Below are 19,622 nucleotides of genomic sequence, written 5' to 3'. Positions count from 1 at the left end.
ACATCAGGAACAAACAGCAAAATATTTATATTGTCTAATAATGTTACGCATACATATACAGAGATTTCCCGGATTGATAAGACTTCAGCAGTAATTATAAGAAATGCTGAAAATGCAAACCATGTCTAATACTTAATCTTTTACTAGCAAAACATCTTTATCAAATTCAAGTACAAGAAATCCATTATTTCAAATATAAGCAGAGCAGATTTGAAATTAATTACTCTCGGTATGAAAATGCATCCGTGTTTAACAGTCAGTTTTGATGGGAAACTTTTAAGAGAGGTGAAATTGAGACTATTACTGTATAAAGCAGATTTATTGGTCTGTGTACCAATTATGATCCACCCTGTTTGGCTGAACAACAACAAAAGAGAGAAAGCTTAATAATCAACAATCAAATTGTTTTATTTCTGTGTGTGCATGTGTGTGTGTGTGTGTGGGAAAGGACAGAGAGACAGAGAGAGAGAGAGAGGAGATTGAAAAACAAGCTCTTCATTGTGTTTACAGTCTAAGGTTAATATGAATATGAGGTTCAACAGCCCCTCAAGAGTGCGTACACAGGTCTGCTATTACTGTAGTGGAGCCAGTCGGACACTAAAGCGCACACACACGCTCGCACTGAGCCGTCGGTGTTTGATTTTCCTTTCACGCACACACATACACACACACACACACACACATGCATCTGAATATCAATGCAAACAACTTTTCACAATAACAACACAATTAAACAATTACATTCTCTCAACTTCTCCCCTTCTCACGTTAAAAAAAAAGTTTGAAAGACTCAAATCCAAACTTTTCAATAGAACTACAACTTCATGTAAAATTAACCATCAGACGCAGAGTATAAAATGCAAAAAAAAAAGAGACATAAATTAAATATTAGAAATGTCCAGCACTTTTGCATAATGCTCACAGCTAAATTTATTTTTTCAAATAAACCTGAATGGCCTCGGTACAACAAGCAAATCTCCCACAAGGATTGAAATCTTTCTCTGTCTCTCTCAGGCTCAACTTCACTTTCTCAAATACAAAGAGTCTTTCTCTAATACAGCTGTGTGGGAGAATTTGAAGAGAAAAAAAACCCAACAACTATTCAATAATTCATATTTGTATACTAATAAGCAACACAACCATTTCCCTTCATACATCAGAAAAGGCTGTTAGGACTCTGTGAGCTCAGCAACAGAAACTCACACACAGACAAACAACACATGCTCACACACGTATTTTCTCTACAAAATGTAACCACTCTAAAATTATCCATCTTCCTACAAATTATTATAATTTACAAATGTGTAACACTGATAAACACTGGAATAATCTGCAACTAAGCAATGTGCGATAGAGGTGCAGAAACATGTCTTCAGTCGAACAAACAAAGGAGCTCACTTGTTTTAAACCTATTCTGGTAGAAGCTATAAATACCTGCACACTTACAAAAACCTTCATGCAGATACACACAGTGCTCCTTTCAAGCGCTCTGCTATAAATATACTGTACAGTAGGCACATGTTGTACAGTAAATATATGTAGTGTCTGGATCTCTAATCGCTCATGGTATCGTTATCACACAACAGACAAATGAATAGCTCTACATTATCCTGATGTTTATATGAAACCTTAAAACCCTCTTTTATGTTTAAAAAAAAAAATCTTGCTTTCTTCTCCATTTGCCTGAGGTTGTTTAACCTGTCGTCCCCCTTCATTCCTCCTCCATTTGGTTATAGTAGCTGAGGGCGAAGTTTTGACTGGCAGCTAGAGGAACCGGACACCCAGGCTCAGCAGTGGCCAGCCCTGCCCCGTCTCCATGCCCCCCGGCTGGGTAATAGGGGCCCTGCAGTGCCTGGACCTTTCCACCAGGACTGGGCGATCACAGCCACCCCCCGTTGCTTGCTACACCAGATAGCAGGCTCTTCGCCTGGGGAAGAGGGAGTGGGAAGGAGCCTGCTGTGGATGTCAGTGACCAGGGAAAGGCGGAGGAAGGAAAAAAAAAAGACGATGAAAACATGCTGGACCGAAGGGAGAAAAGAGAGGGAAAATGCTAAATGAAGCTCCAGACTTAGTCTATGGGAATAATTTGCAGATGACTCCGTGTGGTCAGAGACACATAATGTAGTGGTCGGTGACGGTTCATAGTGAATATCCGAACATGCACACAGAGGGAAGCTCATCATGCTGAACTCTTGCTTTTCTGTTTAATACTGCAGAATTCTTACCTGTGTATTAATGTGAAAAAATATTCCTGAAAACAGTGTGTTTTATTTGTGCTTATATATTATTCAAATTATGCAAACTGTAATCTAGTCTTGAGAGCATGTAAATAAATGTGTAAGCTGAATTTGTTTGCAGATGTACCATCTTTTTCTCTCTTGTACTGACACTGTAAGAAATATTATCTGTAATTATCTGAACTACTAAAGAACAGTAGCAATAAATATCTATTTTAGAGATAGTTTAGATCTTTCTTCTGCAGTGGACATTGATTTTGTCACCGAAACCACAGCAGCACTTTACCTTTAAACAGCATATTTGTTTTGTCATAAAAACCTACCATCACTTCTTTTCAAAATTATTTGTGTTTCAACAAGTCTTTGGTGAAATGCACTGAAAATTTCTCGGAACAAAACTATTCACTTGTCATAAAACAAAGTAAAACAATATTTTCCACTGTCAAAACTGCGAAACCATTCAAATATAGTTAAAGGCTACATTTGAACTGGGCAAACTTCACATCTAAGCACAAGCCGAAATTCAAATGTGATGTATAATTAAAATAGACAATCACAAACATGAACAAAGAAAAATCACGACAGCATAATTTGTAATGTTTTGGCTAAAATACCAATACACAAAATCAGTAAATTAAGTTATTTTGACAAGTCTCTGTAGTTGGATTTCATTACAGTTATAATCTTTGATGCTTTCTCTTAATATTAAAGGGAAAAAAATGGAGAAGTCAAAATGATTTATTCAAGCACTCAGTGCGGCACATTGAGAGTTGTATCTTGCATTATTTGTTTCAAAACACAACCCGCGTCCTTACGGCTCTGAGCCGCGGCACTGTGGGAGGGTAATATTCAGTACTTTGGCTTACATTAACCACACACCAGGCTAACTTTCCCCCTGCTCTGTCTCAGTGGAGTGAAACTGAAGTTTGGATTTCAGAGTTCCCCTTTATCTCTCTTACATCAATTTCCATGCTGGCACTAAGTGTTGCCAGATAGCAACTAGAAGTCCTGTTAAGTTCGAGGGAACTGGAGAGGGAGGGAGACTGTGTCCTGTTTGTGAACGGACCTACCCATCATTCAGTGGTGCTAGACTGCCCCCTGCTGTACTCCTGCAGAACCTGGATCCACAGCACAATTAATGCTGTTCATCCGATAAAAAAGCAGCCCGAATGACTAAGCCCGATGTGTCGAAGCCAGTCATTTTGTAATAACATGAAAAATTAAAACAAAGCATCCACCATTTTATGGCCACGGTGATGAAACTGCACACGAGTACCTACGAGAAGTGAGGATGCTGAGTCCCTGACGTCTCAACAAAAGGCCTCACACATTTTCTGTTGAGTCTCTATCTCTGGTGATTAAACTCTGACTTGGTATTCTCTGTTAGTCATGCCACTATATTTCAACTATCATTCATTTTGTAAATCAGGAGAGCAGTAAAATGTGAAAGTATATCTTTCAAAGCTGTCCCTTGCTGTGGGCAAAGACGAACTCCCGACTTTAAAACTTTTAAAAGTTAGACAGGTTCTTTGAAGAGGAGTCAAAGGAGCAATTTAAAGAGACCTGGAGTGGTGTGTACCACTGACTGCTATGGCGTCTCTGCACTGTGTGTGTGTGTGTGTGTGTGTGTGTGTGTGTGTGTGTGTGTCTATGTGTATCAAACTGCCAGACATGTGCAAACACACACACACACGCACCCACACACACTCCAATAGTTGCTTCTGTACCTGTCTTTGCTTTTTTTCCCTTTTTTATTTCAGCAGGGTGAATTTTTATCTAAATGCAAAGCAGGTGATAGGTGCTCCAGTTTCCTCTAGAAGTAGCTCCCTTGTCTGGGCTCTCTTCCTGATAAGAGTCCTACTTTGCCTGACATAAAAGAGCCCGGTATCATTTCCCCTGCCTCCCCAACAACCCCCAGCTCGCTGCCCTCGCCCTTCCCCGAGCTTCACAAAGCTGCCTCTATTTGCTCCCAATTCAGGGCCCAATTGCAGATAAAGTTACAGCAAATTTGTTTGGAGGAAGAGCTGCTGAGGCCTGCGGTCCCTGGGGCAATAACAGCCTTGTCTTGCAGGGGCCGTGGGGAGAGCTGGCAGCAGCAGGAGAACAGAACCCAACACCGCTCAGCCCCACAATGGCCTCGACTCTCCGGGAGAGAAGGCAAAGGGAGAAGAGGGGAGGGAGAGATAAAGAGGAACAGGGATGGATGGACGGATAGAAGGGAGAGACACTCAGCTTGCAGGTGTGGAGAGAGGAAGCAGACGCTTAACCCCGAGACAGGGAGACGGAGACACCAAGACCCACCCACACACACACACATGCACGCACACACATACACAGACACCACCCATCATGCAGGACAGGAGGTAACTCCAGTCCCGTCCATTGTGCCAACGCCTCAGGCAAAGCTGCCACGGTGGCTGATTCACTGTCGGGATGGGTGGGTGACAGCAGTGTGGGTGTGAGAGAGAGAGAAAGGCTGCATGTGAGACTACGCGAAATCTCTCTTCTCTCACATGCACACAAAACACACACAACATACACACTAATCACAGCTGGCACTAATGGGCGATGTGTACATGCGGCTGGCATTTCAGACTTGGGCAGAAGGAGAGTAAGAGACCATGAAGAAAATTTTGAGCGTTTTTATGGAGGAAACGTTGTAAAGTGGCACAGTATGACAACTGCATTTTGATGTACTATTGCGTTCACAAAATACCACAAATATATGAGCACGCTTAAACCCCCCCCCCTCGGGCTTACTTAGCAGTTAAGAAGTGCACACATTTGTAAGTTTAGAGGTTGAATTGCCCACAACTCCGCCTCTGTAGCTACAGCCGTGTTGGAAAGTTAAGTGTAACATCTGTCTAGAAAGACAGCCAGACAGAAACACACGTGCACATGTGAACAGACACACATGCACATAATCACACACAGCCGTACACCTTCATGAACGCACCACCTTGGCCAGATGGCCCCCCATAAAAACCCACTTAAAGAGATGAGCGAAGTGATTAAGAGGCCTCTCAAAGTGAGGGAGAAATGAGAGAGGGATGAAGAAATGGAAGGGAAGGGAGGGAGGGAGTACCTGTGTAGAGGAGAGGCCCTAAATACTCTGATGCTTTTAGCTAAGTGCACACTCCTACCATAACAGACTCCCAAAAGAGCGAGAGAGGAGGGGGGGAAGAGGAAAAGCACAATGACACCTAAATTTCAGACTTTCTATAAACTATAAAACGCGACGTCCTTGGCCTAGATACATCCTTTATCGTCATCTGAATACTTTGAATTTAAGCGAGTACAATGAGAATATGAATAGTCGGCACTGTTACTCAGAAATGGATGTACTATACACTGTGTTTTCAAAAAGGGTGAAGGGCTATACGAAGCATGTGCATGTGTGTTTGTGTGTGCTGACACAGAGGCTGCGCTATCCAAGGTTGCATCCTCCCTTCTCTATTCACCATGTAGATTGGCAATTCTGAGGTGGCCTTGTTTTCCGTGAATTCCTTGACATTTTTTTTTGTCTGACATTTTCATTTATTTCTTAAAGATAAGGGGGGCTCACGCCCAGTTCAGCCTTACATGAGAGAAAATGCAAACGTACGCGCACACGCCAGGCTCACACATGACCGCGCTTGCGCACACACACAGAGAAAATGTTAACTGATCAATACTATGTCTCTTCTGACCCATGTCTTGTGATGACACTGTGACCTGCTGTACAAACACACACACATACATGCAGCCTCTGCAGAGATGGAACTGGTGTCAGACAGCCAAATGCTGCTAATGTCTAATGTCTGCTGTCGAGACACTTAGTGCCCCCATGGTAAAGGGCTGGGGCGGGGCGGGTCCACCTGTCCTGTAGCTACTTAAGTCAGGACACTAAACCAGACAGGATTAAATGCCTGCTCTGTCATCTTTAGGGTAGGAACCTCCATGCAGCCACTCACCGCCCTGCAGGAGAATGTCTTTTACTGATAGCTCTGCTGTCCAATTACACTTCACCTTTTAATACCAGACACAGATGACAGGAGGGAGAGCGAGAGAGAGAGAGAGAGAGAGAGAGAGAGGATGAAGAGGAGGCTGATGGGAGAAGAGAGAAACAAGCTGCCATTTCCACTGTCTGCAGGAACAGCTTGTCACACTTCAATAGATTATAGCTGCATTTTCTAAGTATTTCAATGTCTGAGGGTCTCATATAATACAGTGTTTAGGCTGCAACACCAACTCTCCACTCTATCCCCAGCAACTGAGTGCCAAAACACACACGTGCCATGTATATACCATGTGTGCTTGTACATTAAATACAAAGCCAGAAAAGGGACTTAATGGAGACTATCATATCAAGATATTTGAGTGTGTGAGTAACAGTCTGTAAATGGGGCGTTACAGTGTGGGAATGTACTTAAATGTGCTTGAGACATCAACAACCCCTCGTGTTAGAGTGTGCAATTACCAGTGAAGGATCCATACTTTGTTAGCAGAAATGGTCCTACAGCCTCTGTGAACATGTTGCTCTCCTGCTGTGTGTGTGTGCAGATGTTAACTGGCATTAAAAGTGTAATCGGTAAAAAATGTGTGACTATTAGGACGGTACGGATTCATCAATGTGAGTGGGGTTCATTTAATTTCAAAAAGTGTGAGGTAATTATTCTGACAAAACAGTAGGTCTAACTACATGAGATTGTCTTTTCTCTACATTAAATTGTTAACACACCCCATAAATAATAATACAGCATAATAATCTTTGTGGCAATAGAGTAATTGTACACAAAAAGATGAGAAATTGTGCAAATTTGTGTGTGATATGTTTCAATTTAAGGTACTATCTGTGTACTTGTAAGTGCACCTCTACGTACTACAAAAGCACAGATGCTCCTCTGTGGAGAGTCCCATTCGAAGCAGCTGTTGATGTAGCAGCCTGTGTTGATCAGGAACATGATGCAGCGTCTGACTCTGTTGAAGTTGCGCAACAGCAGCTAGAAAGGAGACAAGAACAAAACAAGTGAATGTTAAAACACATGTGTGCTCCGGTGTGACGTCATGTAAGTTTCCTTTTATGTTATTGTTCATTATGATCAGGATTTATCTATTTTCCAGTTTAAATTTGTCACAATACAATGTATGGCATTTTCATTTCCATTTTGTAGTGTTTGTATTTAAAAGTGATAATAAACAGTTGATCATAAAAATGAAAACAAGTGAGAGCTTAAGGTCAGAAACAAGCTGTAGCATGGAATAAACATGGTGCTAAATACATATCACTCCACTTTTCAGTTGTAGATACAGAGTGTAAACATATACACTCAGTAAAAATAGACTTAATGACATGTTGTTGTGTGAATACGTGAAGATCTGGTGTGACTTAATGTGACAGGCAGCAGAGTGTAATTGTAAAAAAAACCACTAGCACATCAAGGTCTGTGATTTTTCCACATAAGGTGCACATGTGTAATGTTTGGAAAGTTTTATCCAAAGACAAAGTAAACAGGAGCAACATTATTATTACAGACATAAGCACAGCTAAGGACATACTGTTAAAGAGGTCAGTTTTCCCTCTTTTATGTTTATTTATGGAGTGAATTCATCACAATTGAGTAAGTAAACATGTTACATCATACAATTAGCACCTTAGTTAAAGTGACAGTAAGTCTTAATATGGTTGGTTCAAACCCCATTGTGTCTCACTCTGCTGTCACTTTGGAAAGTTAACTGGAGCATTAAGTTTTTACAACTTGAGATTTGCAGCTTTGACCTCACTTTGGCTCCAATATTACAACATTACAGCACCGAGGACACCATGAGGACGTCGGGGTGTTTTCAGTCTTTGGATAGCTATATATGGATGTGGATCAGCGTACGGGACAAACGGCTGCTTTAAGTGTGACAAGCTGACTCACAATGTTTCTTTAACTCCACTCTCCCAGTGATAAAGTTAAGTACAATAATAACAATTTCCAGCACAGTCCCTGGATTCTCCTCCCTTAGGGTTCTCCGCACATTTTGGCCAGATATGAGAGAGAACTGGCTAACTGCTGTCCTCCCCATGGGTTGCCAACCATTCAGGGAATAGCATAACAGCAGCGCAGAACGCCAACCACCCAATCAGGTCACCACCAGGAGAAAGTGCTCCCAAAGGACAAACTGTCTCTGCAGATCGCTGTTCAAAAAATTCTAGGCCATTATTTTACTCTTTGGAAAATTGTGTGTGTGTGTTTGAATGTGTGTATTCTGTGGCTATACTGTATGTGTTTGTTGCACCACAGTAAAGTCTATTGTCTGTATGCATGTGTGTTTCCGGGTGGATTTGCATGTGGTTAGGGGTGGCTTGGCTGCTTTGATGCTAGATGAGAGGAGGATTCCTCCTTCTCTATGTATAATTATGTGAAGCTTTTTGTTGCCAAACTGAGGATGACTGTATGGTGTCCTGCTGGGGACACACAGACCCTGAGGACAGCAAGACTGTGAATCATCCATTTCCACGTTCCTCAGCGCATGCACTTGATGTACATGCTGCACTCTTCTTGGCTCATTATTGCCATAACTGCCTTGATAAGAATATTTCATTTTTCATGAATTATTTCAAAGTGCGCCTTGAGTTATTCCTTCAAAACACTTAGAAATGTAGTGGAGTCATTTATTAAGTCAAATGTCATAATTACAATTAAATGGTTTTGTTTGGCAGGCAGCTTATGTTTTTTTTTTCATTTCTGTGTGTGTTTGTGTGTGTGTGTGTGTGTGTGTGTGTGTGTGTGTGTGTGTGTGTGTGTGTGTGTGTGTGTGTGTGTGCGTGCGCGCGCGCACACACTCTAAGCAGCAAGCAACAGCAGGGGAGCTGCTCTCACACAAAAGAGTCCTCACGGGGCAATCCCTCTAAAGCAGCCAGTGACATCATCATTGCGAGACGCTGACATGGGTCATCTCTGTGAGTCAGAGGTGAAATGGAGATGAAAAAAAGATTCCGCACTTGGGAGGAAAGCGGAGAGCGGGCCGAGACAGAGAGCAACAGAGAAGGCAGGAACAGTGAGGAAAGAAGGGAATAGATGGAAGGCTGACAAAAGCGTGGTATGGGAGCTGGTGCATGTGTGTGTGTGTGTGCGCGCTGTGCTCGGCTGTGCATGGTGCAGCATTGACTGCTGAGCCCAAACGGTCACTCATATGACATGTCTGATGTGGGCCAGCCCCTACTATTCAGCCCTTTGTGGTGCCGCCACACTGAGCGGCGTGACAATGAAGTGCAAAGCAGCAGTGGCAAAGAGGGCCAACTATAAGGATGGCCAATCTACTTATGCACCCCAGAGCTGACAGCTTGACATTTCTATTCACCACTCAGAGTGGATGCGAGGGGGGGAGAGATGAGAGAAGGGAGAGAGGAGGGAAGAGAGAGAGAGAAAAAAAAGAAACGAAATGCTGTTTTTCCTTCAATCATCCTGTTGTATCTTGCCCACACAGTTGTTGTGGTTTACAAGATGCCACTCTCCAGGCTTGTTGGTTTTGCTTCAGACAGTTAAGCAGAACAGGGGGTACAGTGGTGGACACAGATAAAAATGAGGCGGAGTGGTGGAAGATAAGTGTTGGCTGCTGATGTACCTGCTTGGACACTCTGGGCTCCTCCTCGATATACTTCTGCTCAATGGGAATCAGCGTCCTGAGACCAGCCTTCACCTGGAGATGGAGTGAAAACACACAGCGTCATAAACAGCAAACGGTGAGAGTGGAATCACACTCATTTAAAATAATACACATTAATAAATCAGAAATTATGTCAATCAATCAGCGAGTAACAATATTTTTTAATAATTTTGAAGGTTTTTCTCAGACATTGTGTAATGATACTGGCAGCACATGCGTAGAGCGTGCCCCATGTCAGAGGCTAGAGAGAGCGGGAGAGAGAGAGCTGTAAGATGGCCGCTATAGGACACACACAGCGATGGTGAATGGGCGAACAAAGGCTGTTGAGAGGGAGTCTTCGATAATTAAAGCCAAAACGAGGACGAGGGACAAGGGACGAGGGATGAGATGGAAGCGAGGGAGGGGGGGGACAAACAGAATAAAGACAACAGCAGCGTGGGGGGGGATGCTGGAGAGGACAAGGGAGGGATGGATAGAGAGGATAATGGGGGGTGGGGGGCAAAATAAAAAAAAATCAGGGAGGAGAATCAAAAAAAGCTAAAGAAAGACTTACAGCATTAAAAATCACGTCTATTTCGAGAAAGATGACCCCTTTTGTTGGCCCTGTCAGCTCCTTGCTTTTCAAGGCGTAGGCTTTGCGTTCTCCATTTTGGATCTGTGGGAGAGGGACATGACAGGCGTCTGTCTGGCAATACCCGGCTGAATCGGCTCCCCGGGCCACCTTTGAACCCCAGCTGCTGGCGCTGACAGGGAACCCAAAACAACTGTGGCAACTCTGACAAGTACCTGTTCATTACCCACTGCAGCTCGGCTCTGTCAAACAGAAATTAACTATCCTGGGGAATCATACTGTACAGCAGAGCATGGATATATTAGACACACAGTACTTTCACAGGCTAGCTATATTTTTTCAAATGTAACAGACACTGTTCTTTCTCTTTTTTCTATAAATCGCATCGTTCCATCTCTCGATCAGTGTCATTTTCATATCATCTCTCATCCCTTCACTTTCTTTCTTCTCACCTATCAATCTCTCCTTTTTTTCTTAGCCTCTCTTCCATTTTTTCTCCTTCCTGTCATCTATTTCTCTTTGTGAAATAATAACAGTCTCATCTGTGGAGTTGCAAAAATAACCTCTGCTTTTTATATCTTCCACCGTGTGTGTTTTCATTCCTTCCGTTCCTCTATGTTCTCTCTATTATCCCCAAAGGGAAAGAAAAAGAAACACACACAGAAATCTGCCTTTGACTCACATTTAGTAAAGGAATAGCCACTTTCCCCAGGAAGTCTGCACTTCTGTCTCGGTCCTCGTCGTAAACAGTGACCTCTAGCACCGAGTGGATGTCCTTCACGTTACTGGACCACACACAAAGACAACATCAGTGACATATAAACTGATATATGGGTTAGAAACTGAAACAGTGTGAAAGTTATTACGTCTTACAAAAGCTTCTTTAAATGTCTCTAGAAAACAATTTGAAATCTGAAACGCTGTACGAGGCATAACATATGCTTTGTATTTGAATACCCTCCATTGCATTTACATAAATGTTTAAAAATCACCGTTAACATGCTTTATGTGACACTGCACTACATTACTGCATGAGCTCAGTAAAACTCAAGTATCATCCTCAGACGTGTCATCTCTTGAAAACTAGGCTAGTAAGAAGATAGCTGATGTTATGTATAGAAAGGAGGCTATGAGAAAGACGTGCGCTCAAAGAATGACTAAATTAACCTGCCCCATCAGTGGGAATTCACAAGTTTCTACTCTGGAATGAAATGCCATCATATATGAGAGAAATTACGCAGAGTTAGATCTACATCAACATTTAACTACCGCTTGGGTGTAGCTATATACCTAAAAGGAAAAAAATATATATTTTTTGAAGAAAGGAAAATGTGATAAGCCTCTTTTTTCTCTTATGTTTCATTTATTCTAGGACTCACTGCAGGGATATGACACATTTTAAAACACTATTAAATTAGCATTGTATTAACAATTATTATTAATATTTTTTCAAGTTCAAAAGTTCATTGATAAAAAGATATTCCACACTATAAACTGTGAGGAATATATTTTTTTAATTCTCAGAATTAATTTTAAAACACACACACACAAAAAAAAATGTTGGGTGTTATAAATTGAAAAAAATGTAATTATATATATTTTATTTCATAAGACTGTTGCTCTGACTTAACCAGTCTCTAATTCAAAGATGCATGTCACTTAAAAAATAAAATTAAAATTAAATATTTTAATGTCTGCAGTGAGCACAAACTGTATGTGTGACATGTAGCATTGTAAAAGCCACTCACAAAGTGAAGACCTTGTTCCACTCTGGGTTGAGGTTTTTGTAGACTGTGTGCGTCTGCAGCCGATCATTACTCAGCTCCACCACACAGAATGGGTCACTCTTACCTGGCGAGCAAAAGGAAAAAAAATTCATACAAGAATAACCTTCTCAGTAAAAGGAAAAACATAAATACAGTCAACACTAAACTTTTGTTGGCTTGAGGTTTCAAGGAAAGCGAGAATCTTAAGTAATTCCAACAGCTTTTGTCTATCTCCAATCCCTCATGTTATTAAGACAGATAGTATATATCTTCTTCCCTTTATACCACATGACAGCTCCAATACTCTGGTTATCAGAGCTGTAATAATATGAGTCTTTCATTTTTAGCCCTGATGCCATATATATTATAAAACAGTATATCAGTGGAACAGCTGCAAGCTGTTTCTATCAACACCCTGGGAACATGGACAACTAGAAGATAAGCTCCAGGACAACTTTGCCCTGGGCAGTCACAAGGAGGGGGTGGGAGAGTGAAAGGAGAGAGAAGACTTTGAGAATGGATGGTGCGGAGAACACAGACGGCCATGTGGCTCTGAAGGCCAGAGAAGTTCAAAGTGGAAGATAAAGACAGCCGAGCAGGGGTGTGAGAAACATGGCCGGTCCATGATTAGCGATTCCGAGCGAGCGGCGAGACGGTGGTGAAAAAATGAGTGAAAAGCAAGAGCAACATGAGAAATTAAATGATGAAGGAATGACAGAAAACATTCCCTCCTCATCCTTACTGCTTTGTTCTATTGACAGCTACGTAAATTAATAAAAACAGCGGAAAGGTTTTTGGATATTAAAACTGAAAGTTGTATTTATTGCGGGGAAATCACTGCTGAAGTTTTATACACTGGCAGAAATACCACTTTCATCAAGTGAAACTTAACAGTAATAATAACAAAACATATATCCAATTTATCTGATAGAATAAATAATTTCCAAAACCCATGACTCACGTATGAAATGATTTAAGCAGCCCGTGGCTGCCAAAAGATAAAACTTTACAACACTATGTGAGAACTTTAAAGACCCTTAGATGTTATAAAACACAGATATGATATATGGTTCACGATAAATCACATTCATTAATGCTAATTCATTCCAGCAAAACTTTCAATTCAGAATTTACTACAGTTACGTAACTGAGCAAAGAGAGAGGGTGAGCGAGACCGAGAGGAGAAATAAACATAATCACAGAGTTATTTCCTCCTCCTGAGAATAGAATACTGTACTATAATAATCAAAACCAGTAATGTCCTATATATTCTCCATTTGTTTACTAACATCTCACATTTCAATTTCTTTGTACACAGAAAGGAGTGAGACCAGCTCCCCATGCCTGCCAGCCCACCTCCCTTGCATCGCCTCGGAATGAACTAAAAAAACAACAAAACTCTTAATTCTGGCTTTGATCATTATTTTTTATTAAAACTGTTGGGAGCCGTTGCGCTGTTTGTTCAAGCTTATCACTTGAAAAGACTGGGTCAGGAAGTTTAAAAAATAAAAAATTGTCCCACACGAATTCCCGGGGAAAATATTGAGAGTGTTGAAATATGAGAAAAGCAGCCATGTTGCATAATAAGACTCAATAAAGTTGGGATTGAGTTCAAAGTCCCCCCCCCCCCCCTTCGCCACATTTGTGTTTGTGCTTCTGCGTGTCCGTCTGTGTGTGTGTGAGTGTCATTGATTGGTGTGATTTTCTTCAAATGTTGTGACAAGGGCAGGACATTTAGTGGGTGTGCAAAGTAAATGTCACCGTGATCAATGCTGAGCCGTAGGTGTTGCCTTTCATATCTGTTTGTGGGGCCCTATTGATGTAGAGTGTTTGAAGTGGATATTGACAGCTATGACTCCTACGATAGAAAACAAGATACATTAAAATAGACAAAAGACAATGGACTCAGCAGCCTACTTCCCTCTCTCTGTCTACATACTTTGTCAGCCATATCAATTGTTTGCATGGCGCGCATGTGTTGTATTAAAATGCAAATTCCTCCTTGTGCCCGTCATGAATAAACACAAAAAAAATGTATTTTCAAATTGCAAACAAGTAACAAGAATATATTTTGGTAGCAATTTTCATTCAATATTTAGCGAATATTTGAAATCCTCCTTAATCATCCGGAGCCTCCATAGCATAAACGATTATAATGTTGTCCCCACAAATCAAGTCTGATTAAATTTAAATGCAATCATCCAAATTAAGAGATGGAAATTATTTCTGCACAACCCTGTCCCTCCCCCATTTTCTCTCTAATATTCTGTTTTTAATGACATAGCAGGCTGTGTTGCCGCAGAGAGCCAGTTGTCATTGGTGATGAACTTTCACCTTATTGGCCGCCAGCACCAGAGGCGGCTGTCTTAACCAATTACACGCTCAGGTTTGAGCGCCACTCAGAGATCATCCAGGTAATGTCCGAGCAAAGCTCCTCCCCCCCTCTGGGTCCCATCTCTGTGGCGCTGGCAGAGGGTTTGCAGCTAGGAGCGGGCTCAAACTCATTTCAGTGTGCCCTAAGATAAGTGTGGAGGATGAATACAGTACAGAGACGAGGGAGCGCGCTGTAATTGCCTCGCAGGAAGCTCAGAGTTAGTGAGGAGTTTGAGGTTGGAGAGGGAGCGCACGCTCTCATGTTGCTGTATAATCACAATTAATTATGATTCAGACTTTAAAATGTAAATCACATTTTTGTTGCATTTATTTTCCAAACCTTTTAATAGGCTATACGAGTATATTTCTCCTTGTGTCAAGTGATGCGGCGGGAAATCTACACTTTACTGACAGGTTTTGTTTTGATATTGAGGGAGAAAAGAATGATGTCTACACGAGCTACGGTGTTGCTGCTGGAAGTGCATGTGTGCGTGTGTCCATGTGTGTGTTACTATTGAAATGTTCTAACAGTATAGCATCCACTCAGAGGGACAAGGGCTGGCAGACAAAAGGGATTGTTGGTTTTAGAGACTATTTTCAGTTATCCTACTCGGGCTGGAGAGGAGCTACTCCACAAAAACACTTCAATTAGAGAGAGAGATGGCCAGAGAGGAGAGGAGAGGGGGAGAGGGGTGGGGAGAGGAGGGAGAAAGACGGGCGAGGAGACAGGCAGCGTGAATGGGAGAGAGATTGTGAACTCTCTCTCTCTCTCGCTGACCTCCTCTCTCTCTCCCTCCCTCTCTCTGTCTGTCTGTCCGTCTGTTTCTCTCTCACCTTGCTCCTGACCCTCTCTTGGTCTGGGCTGTTAAAATAGGGTGTTCATGTGGTGAGGGCTCTTATGTGGCTCTTACAGAGCTATTGTTTCTGCCAGTGACACACACACACACACACACACACACACACACACACAGCATCAGACTCAAAACAGGAATACGCCATCTAGAAACAACCCCTTTGCCTGTTGGTTATCCATATCACTTTACCTTCTGTATCTATCTTTGAAGGGTTAGACTGGCTGAAAGAAAACGTTTTCTGGGGTAACAAAAGAAAAATCCTTTTTACTTTGGTGCTTGCAAGAAAGTATAAATTAAATAAGATTACACATTTGACTGCCTAAATTCACGATCTCTTTGGCTACAGCAAAAAAATCATATGTGAAAATCCACATGTGATTTGTTTTTTGTGAATATATAAAGAGCTGCAAGTAGTTCATCATAGACTAATCTGTCAGTTATTATCTCGGTTAATTGATTAGTTGTTTGGTCTATAAAATGTCAGAAAATGGTGAAAAATGTCGATCAGTATTTCCCAAAGCTCAAGATGACATCCTCAGCTGTAAAAGATATTCAGTTTATTGTCATAAAGGAGTGAGAAAGCCAGAAAATATTCACATTTAAGAGGAAGAATCAGAGAATTTTTACTTTAATTTACTCAAACTAATTAATCATTTATCAAATTAGTTGATGATTAAATTAAAGGTTGACAACTAGTCAATCCCATGCAGAAACATCCTCACCTGTATTCTGTTTTTATCTTATGAAATCAAAGTTTTCCACATGAAACACATGAAATGATTAAATTTACATGTGTAAAAAACATTTCTCCAGTGAATTTAAATCTTCACATTTTAAGTAGAACCTTATTCTTTGTCAGTCTTATTCAAAAAACATGTTTGTTGTGGGATTTCAAATCTGAATTCAACACTTTTTTTACACTTGTTTTTTATTCAGTCTTGGTAGTTTCCATGTAAAGTATTAGCCCATGTTGGCACCAAAAGACATGCTGCACTTTAACTGTGCAGTAAGCCTGTAGAAATAATTTCAAATCACCACAGGCTGTAGAGGCACTACTCTGAAATCAAACATGTTCTCTATGACCACGTCAAACCGACAGAGGCGAAGTGAAAGGCAAACAAACAGCCACTAGACATTATATTTCCACAGTTTTACTCTTTTGGGGTGTTATTTTTTTCTTTTTTTGGGAAGGATCCATGAAGCTCAGACTGAATGATGAGCTCTACAACGAGGTCACGGAGCAAATTTCTGCTCCGAGTGAAATACAAGAGCCAGAGAGCCATTAGCCTTGCACTCCGGCTGCTCCGGTCGCTCCACGCAATAACCCAAATCAACCAGCTCCACTCTGTATTGGCTAATGGGACTGTGGCTGTTTCAAATGGGGAAAAACTCTAGACTCTCCCTCTCTCTCTCTCCCTCTCAAACACACACACATACTCACACACACACAAAAACACACACTCTTCCTTCTCTCTCTACTAGATAATACAGAGTGAAAAACTAGGCCTGTCCACTGTAGACCTAATTAAAAGTAAGAATTAATGGAGAATGGAGGATTCAGAGAGAGCAAGCAGAGAAAGAGCGGGAGGAGGGAGGAGGAGGAGGGAGAGAGATTTGTTGGTTCAAATATGTACTTTTTCTCTATTATTCAAATGAGCAGCCTGCATCTTTTCTAAAAAAACACAGAGACAAATTTAGCGTCCTGCACAAAGTAGACTTTAACTCTCTCTGAGGATTCTCGCACAGGATCATCCCTTAAACCAACACTACACTCTGACTTTATCTTTGGCTAGATTTATGGCAGATTGCTGGTGGAGGAAAATGTGCCACAGGAATTGTTCAGCGTCTCGATGCAAAACTCAAGCAAAAGTTATTTCAAGCAAACAAAAAAATACTTGTTATTGATAGTATTATTATTATTACCAGATGCCTTGTAATGCTCACTCTGATAGTAACAGAAATTGCAAAACAGCAGCAAAAACGGAGGCCTATTTGTCAGATTATTTTTAAGCATATGAATATATGAGCATGAATGCAGGAGTGAAAAATGAACGGACTAACTTTTAACAATGTACACGAGAACTAGAGAGGTTATAGTCCTGTTGTTTGGACTTAAGGTCATCGCCTTACCTGTGACATCTGCTGCCATCAGTCCCTCAGCCCTGATGACCTTTACCTGCACCACACCGACATCTTTCAGGTTGTGGAATGACCTCCACAGGCTCTGAAACATCACAGGAACAGGGGTGAGGGGTCAAAGAGGACGCCAAATTAGCATTGAAGAGAAAGGCAGGTCAATAGCCTGACATTTCATTAAGAGAGGAAAGGGTAGAATATGTCCTTTAACAGTCCTGATTTGAAAATGTAGAGGTGGCATTTATGGTCGAGTCTAACAGAGGACAAATGGCCGTATTTAATTTCACTGAATAGCTGTGCTTGCCTGTTTAAAATGTTTCTTGACTTTGTACTTTGGAGATAAAATGGAAGTTCACTGATTTTGTAAAAAAAGATGATCCATGCAGAAATATACTGTAAAAGGTTACAGCAAGTAAAAACAGTACACAGATAAAAGTCAGACAAATAGGGGTCATTATAGACAGAGACATTGTAGGCTTTCTGTTCCCTCGGATGACGTCCTTCCACTGTCCACTGTTTACACCAATACTCTTTGGTTAGCTGGCAATTTCTACCAGGGAAAACAAAAGCACCATCTTCTTCCTGTTTTGGTTGCACAGTGGTGGACGTTGTGCTGTAAATCGCCTTTCATTTTCCTTGGAGTTTGGCAGACAGAGTTGCATGGTGAAAGGCAGACTTAAAGGGAAACAAACTAAATGCTGATGACGTCATTATTCTCCAGCTATTACAATGTGCAACAAATATTTACTTCATTATGATAAGTTCAAGCAAAAAACTTGTAGAACATCGCAAAAAAATAATATGATAACAGAATAGTTCTCAGCATAATATCTATTCCTAACAAACAATGAGGCCAAACTTCTAAATGTTAAATGTCCAAAAGTATAACTATACACTGTCCACCTTTGCAATCAACTAAGGGTTCTTGTGCTTCTCCATTAACTTTTCCTTTCAAAAGTGAAAGAGTTACCTAAGGTGTTTTAGATAAAAGTTTTACATGGTGTTTTGTGTATTAACTACAAATAGAGGAGTGTCAGTTTGAAACTTTTGTGGCAGAAAATCTTTGTATAGGATTTAGACACCTCTCCATTCCTAATATGCAAAATTTTGAATGCAGTTTTAACACATTTTAATGTGTATTGTTGTATGAGCCGATATGCTCGCTGGTATGCACTGTCAGTCTGGATGATTTAATAGAAAAAGCTGGCTGGTATTTGCTTTTTTAGTCACTCCCTGAATTGCTTTCTCACAATGTTTGTAAGAAAAAAAAAGATGTTAAGTGAGTGAATGTGTGTGTGAATAGCAGCGTTAGTATCAGCCAAAGAAGACACAAAAGTGAAATATGTGCAATATGGAAACATATAATTCCTACAGCAATCAAATATCTGTTTATGTGTGACATGTATATACACAAAATAGGGTCGGGCAATAGAGAAAATTACAGATCACAATATTTTTGATCAAATATTCCTTGATATCAATATTGTAGGGTTGACCATCGGTGCTTTCAGAAAATATTAACACAGATTTTTGGCGAATGCTCATCATAAATGTGGATATAATGACTAGGTGGATCAAGGCAGTCTGGTAAGTTCAGAAAATTACATCACTTTACTGTAACGCAGCCTTTAAAACAAGGAAAAACAAAACTTACGATATCCAAAATCTAAGACAATGTCCAGTCTCATATCATGATAGATATAATATCTATATGTTGCCCAGAAATTATACAAAATGAAGAAAAATGTGCAAGAAATTACAGCACATATGCACGATTGCATGTGATGTGATCTTATTGATATGAATGTGTCCTTACAGGGCTCACTGTATACTGCCTACACTTCTGCTTGTGTGTTTGTTTCCTTTAAAAGAGACAGAGAGAGCGTATTAAGCTGATAATATAATAATAATAGAGACATTGTTGGTGAGTAGACACATCCAGTGAGGCGTGACTGGCAGAGATATCATAGTTATGAGGCAAACACACACTGACCTTAGCGCACACACTGTCCAGTTTACACAATATCCAAACAAAAGAGAGGGGAAACAG

At 40.9% G+C, this 19,622-nt stretch overlaps 1 protein-coding gene across 1 annotated transcript in view; it reads right to left on the bottom strand.

Annotated features, from left to right (window-relative positions):
- Nucleotides 1-19,622, bottom strand: part of mctp1a (multiple C2 domains, transmembrane 1a) — a 182,543-nt gene that overhangs the window by 46,310 nt on the left and 116,611 nt on the right. The window contains exons 10-15 of the mRNA XM_050050022.1: nt 17,567-17,660; nt 12,192-12,294; nt 11,126-11,228; nt 10,426-10,527; nt 9,831-9,905; nt 7,100-7,219 (exon numbers count right to left, since the gene is read on the bottom strand). Coding sequence (XP_049905979.1) covers nt 7,100-7,219; nt 9,831-9,905; nt 10,426-10,527; nt 11,126-11,228; nt 12,192-12,294; nt 17,567-17,660 — 597 coding nt within the window. The remainder of the gene's footprint in view (nt 1-7,099; nt 7,220-9,830; nt 9,906-10,425; nt 10,528-11,125; nt 11,229-12,191; nt 12,295-17,566; nt 17,661-19,622) is intronic.

The sequence above is a fragment of the Epinephelus moara genome, chromosome 8 (genome assembly GCF_006386435.1).
Source record: "Epinephelus moara isolate mb chromosome 8, YSFRI_EMoa_1.0, whole genome shotgun sequence".
NCBI classification, from domain to species: domain Eukaryota; kingdom Metazoa; phylum Chordata; class Actinopteri; order Perciformes; family Serranidae; genus Epinephelus; species Epinephelus moara.
This window is presented reverse-complemented; position numbering and strand designations above follow the sequence as displayed.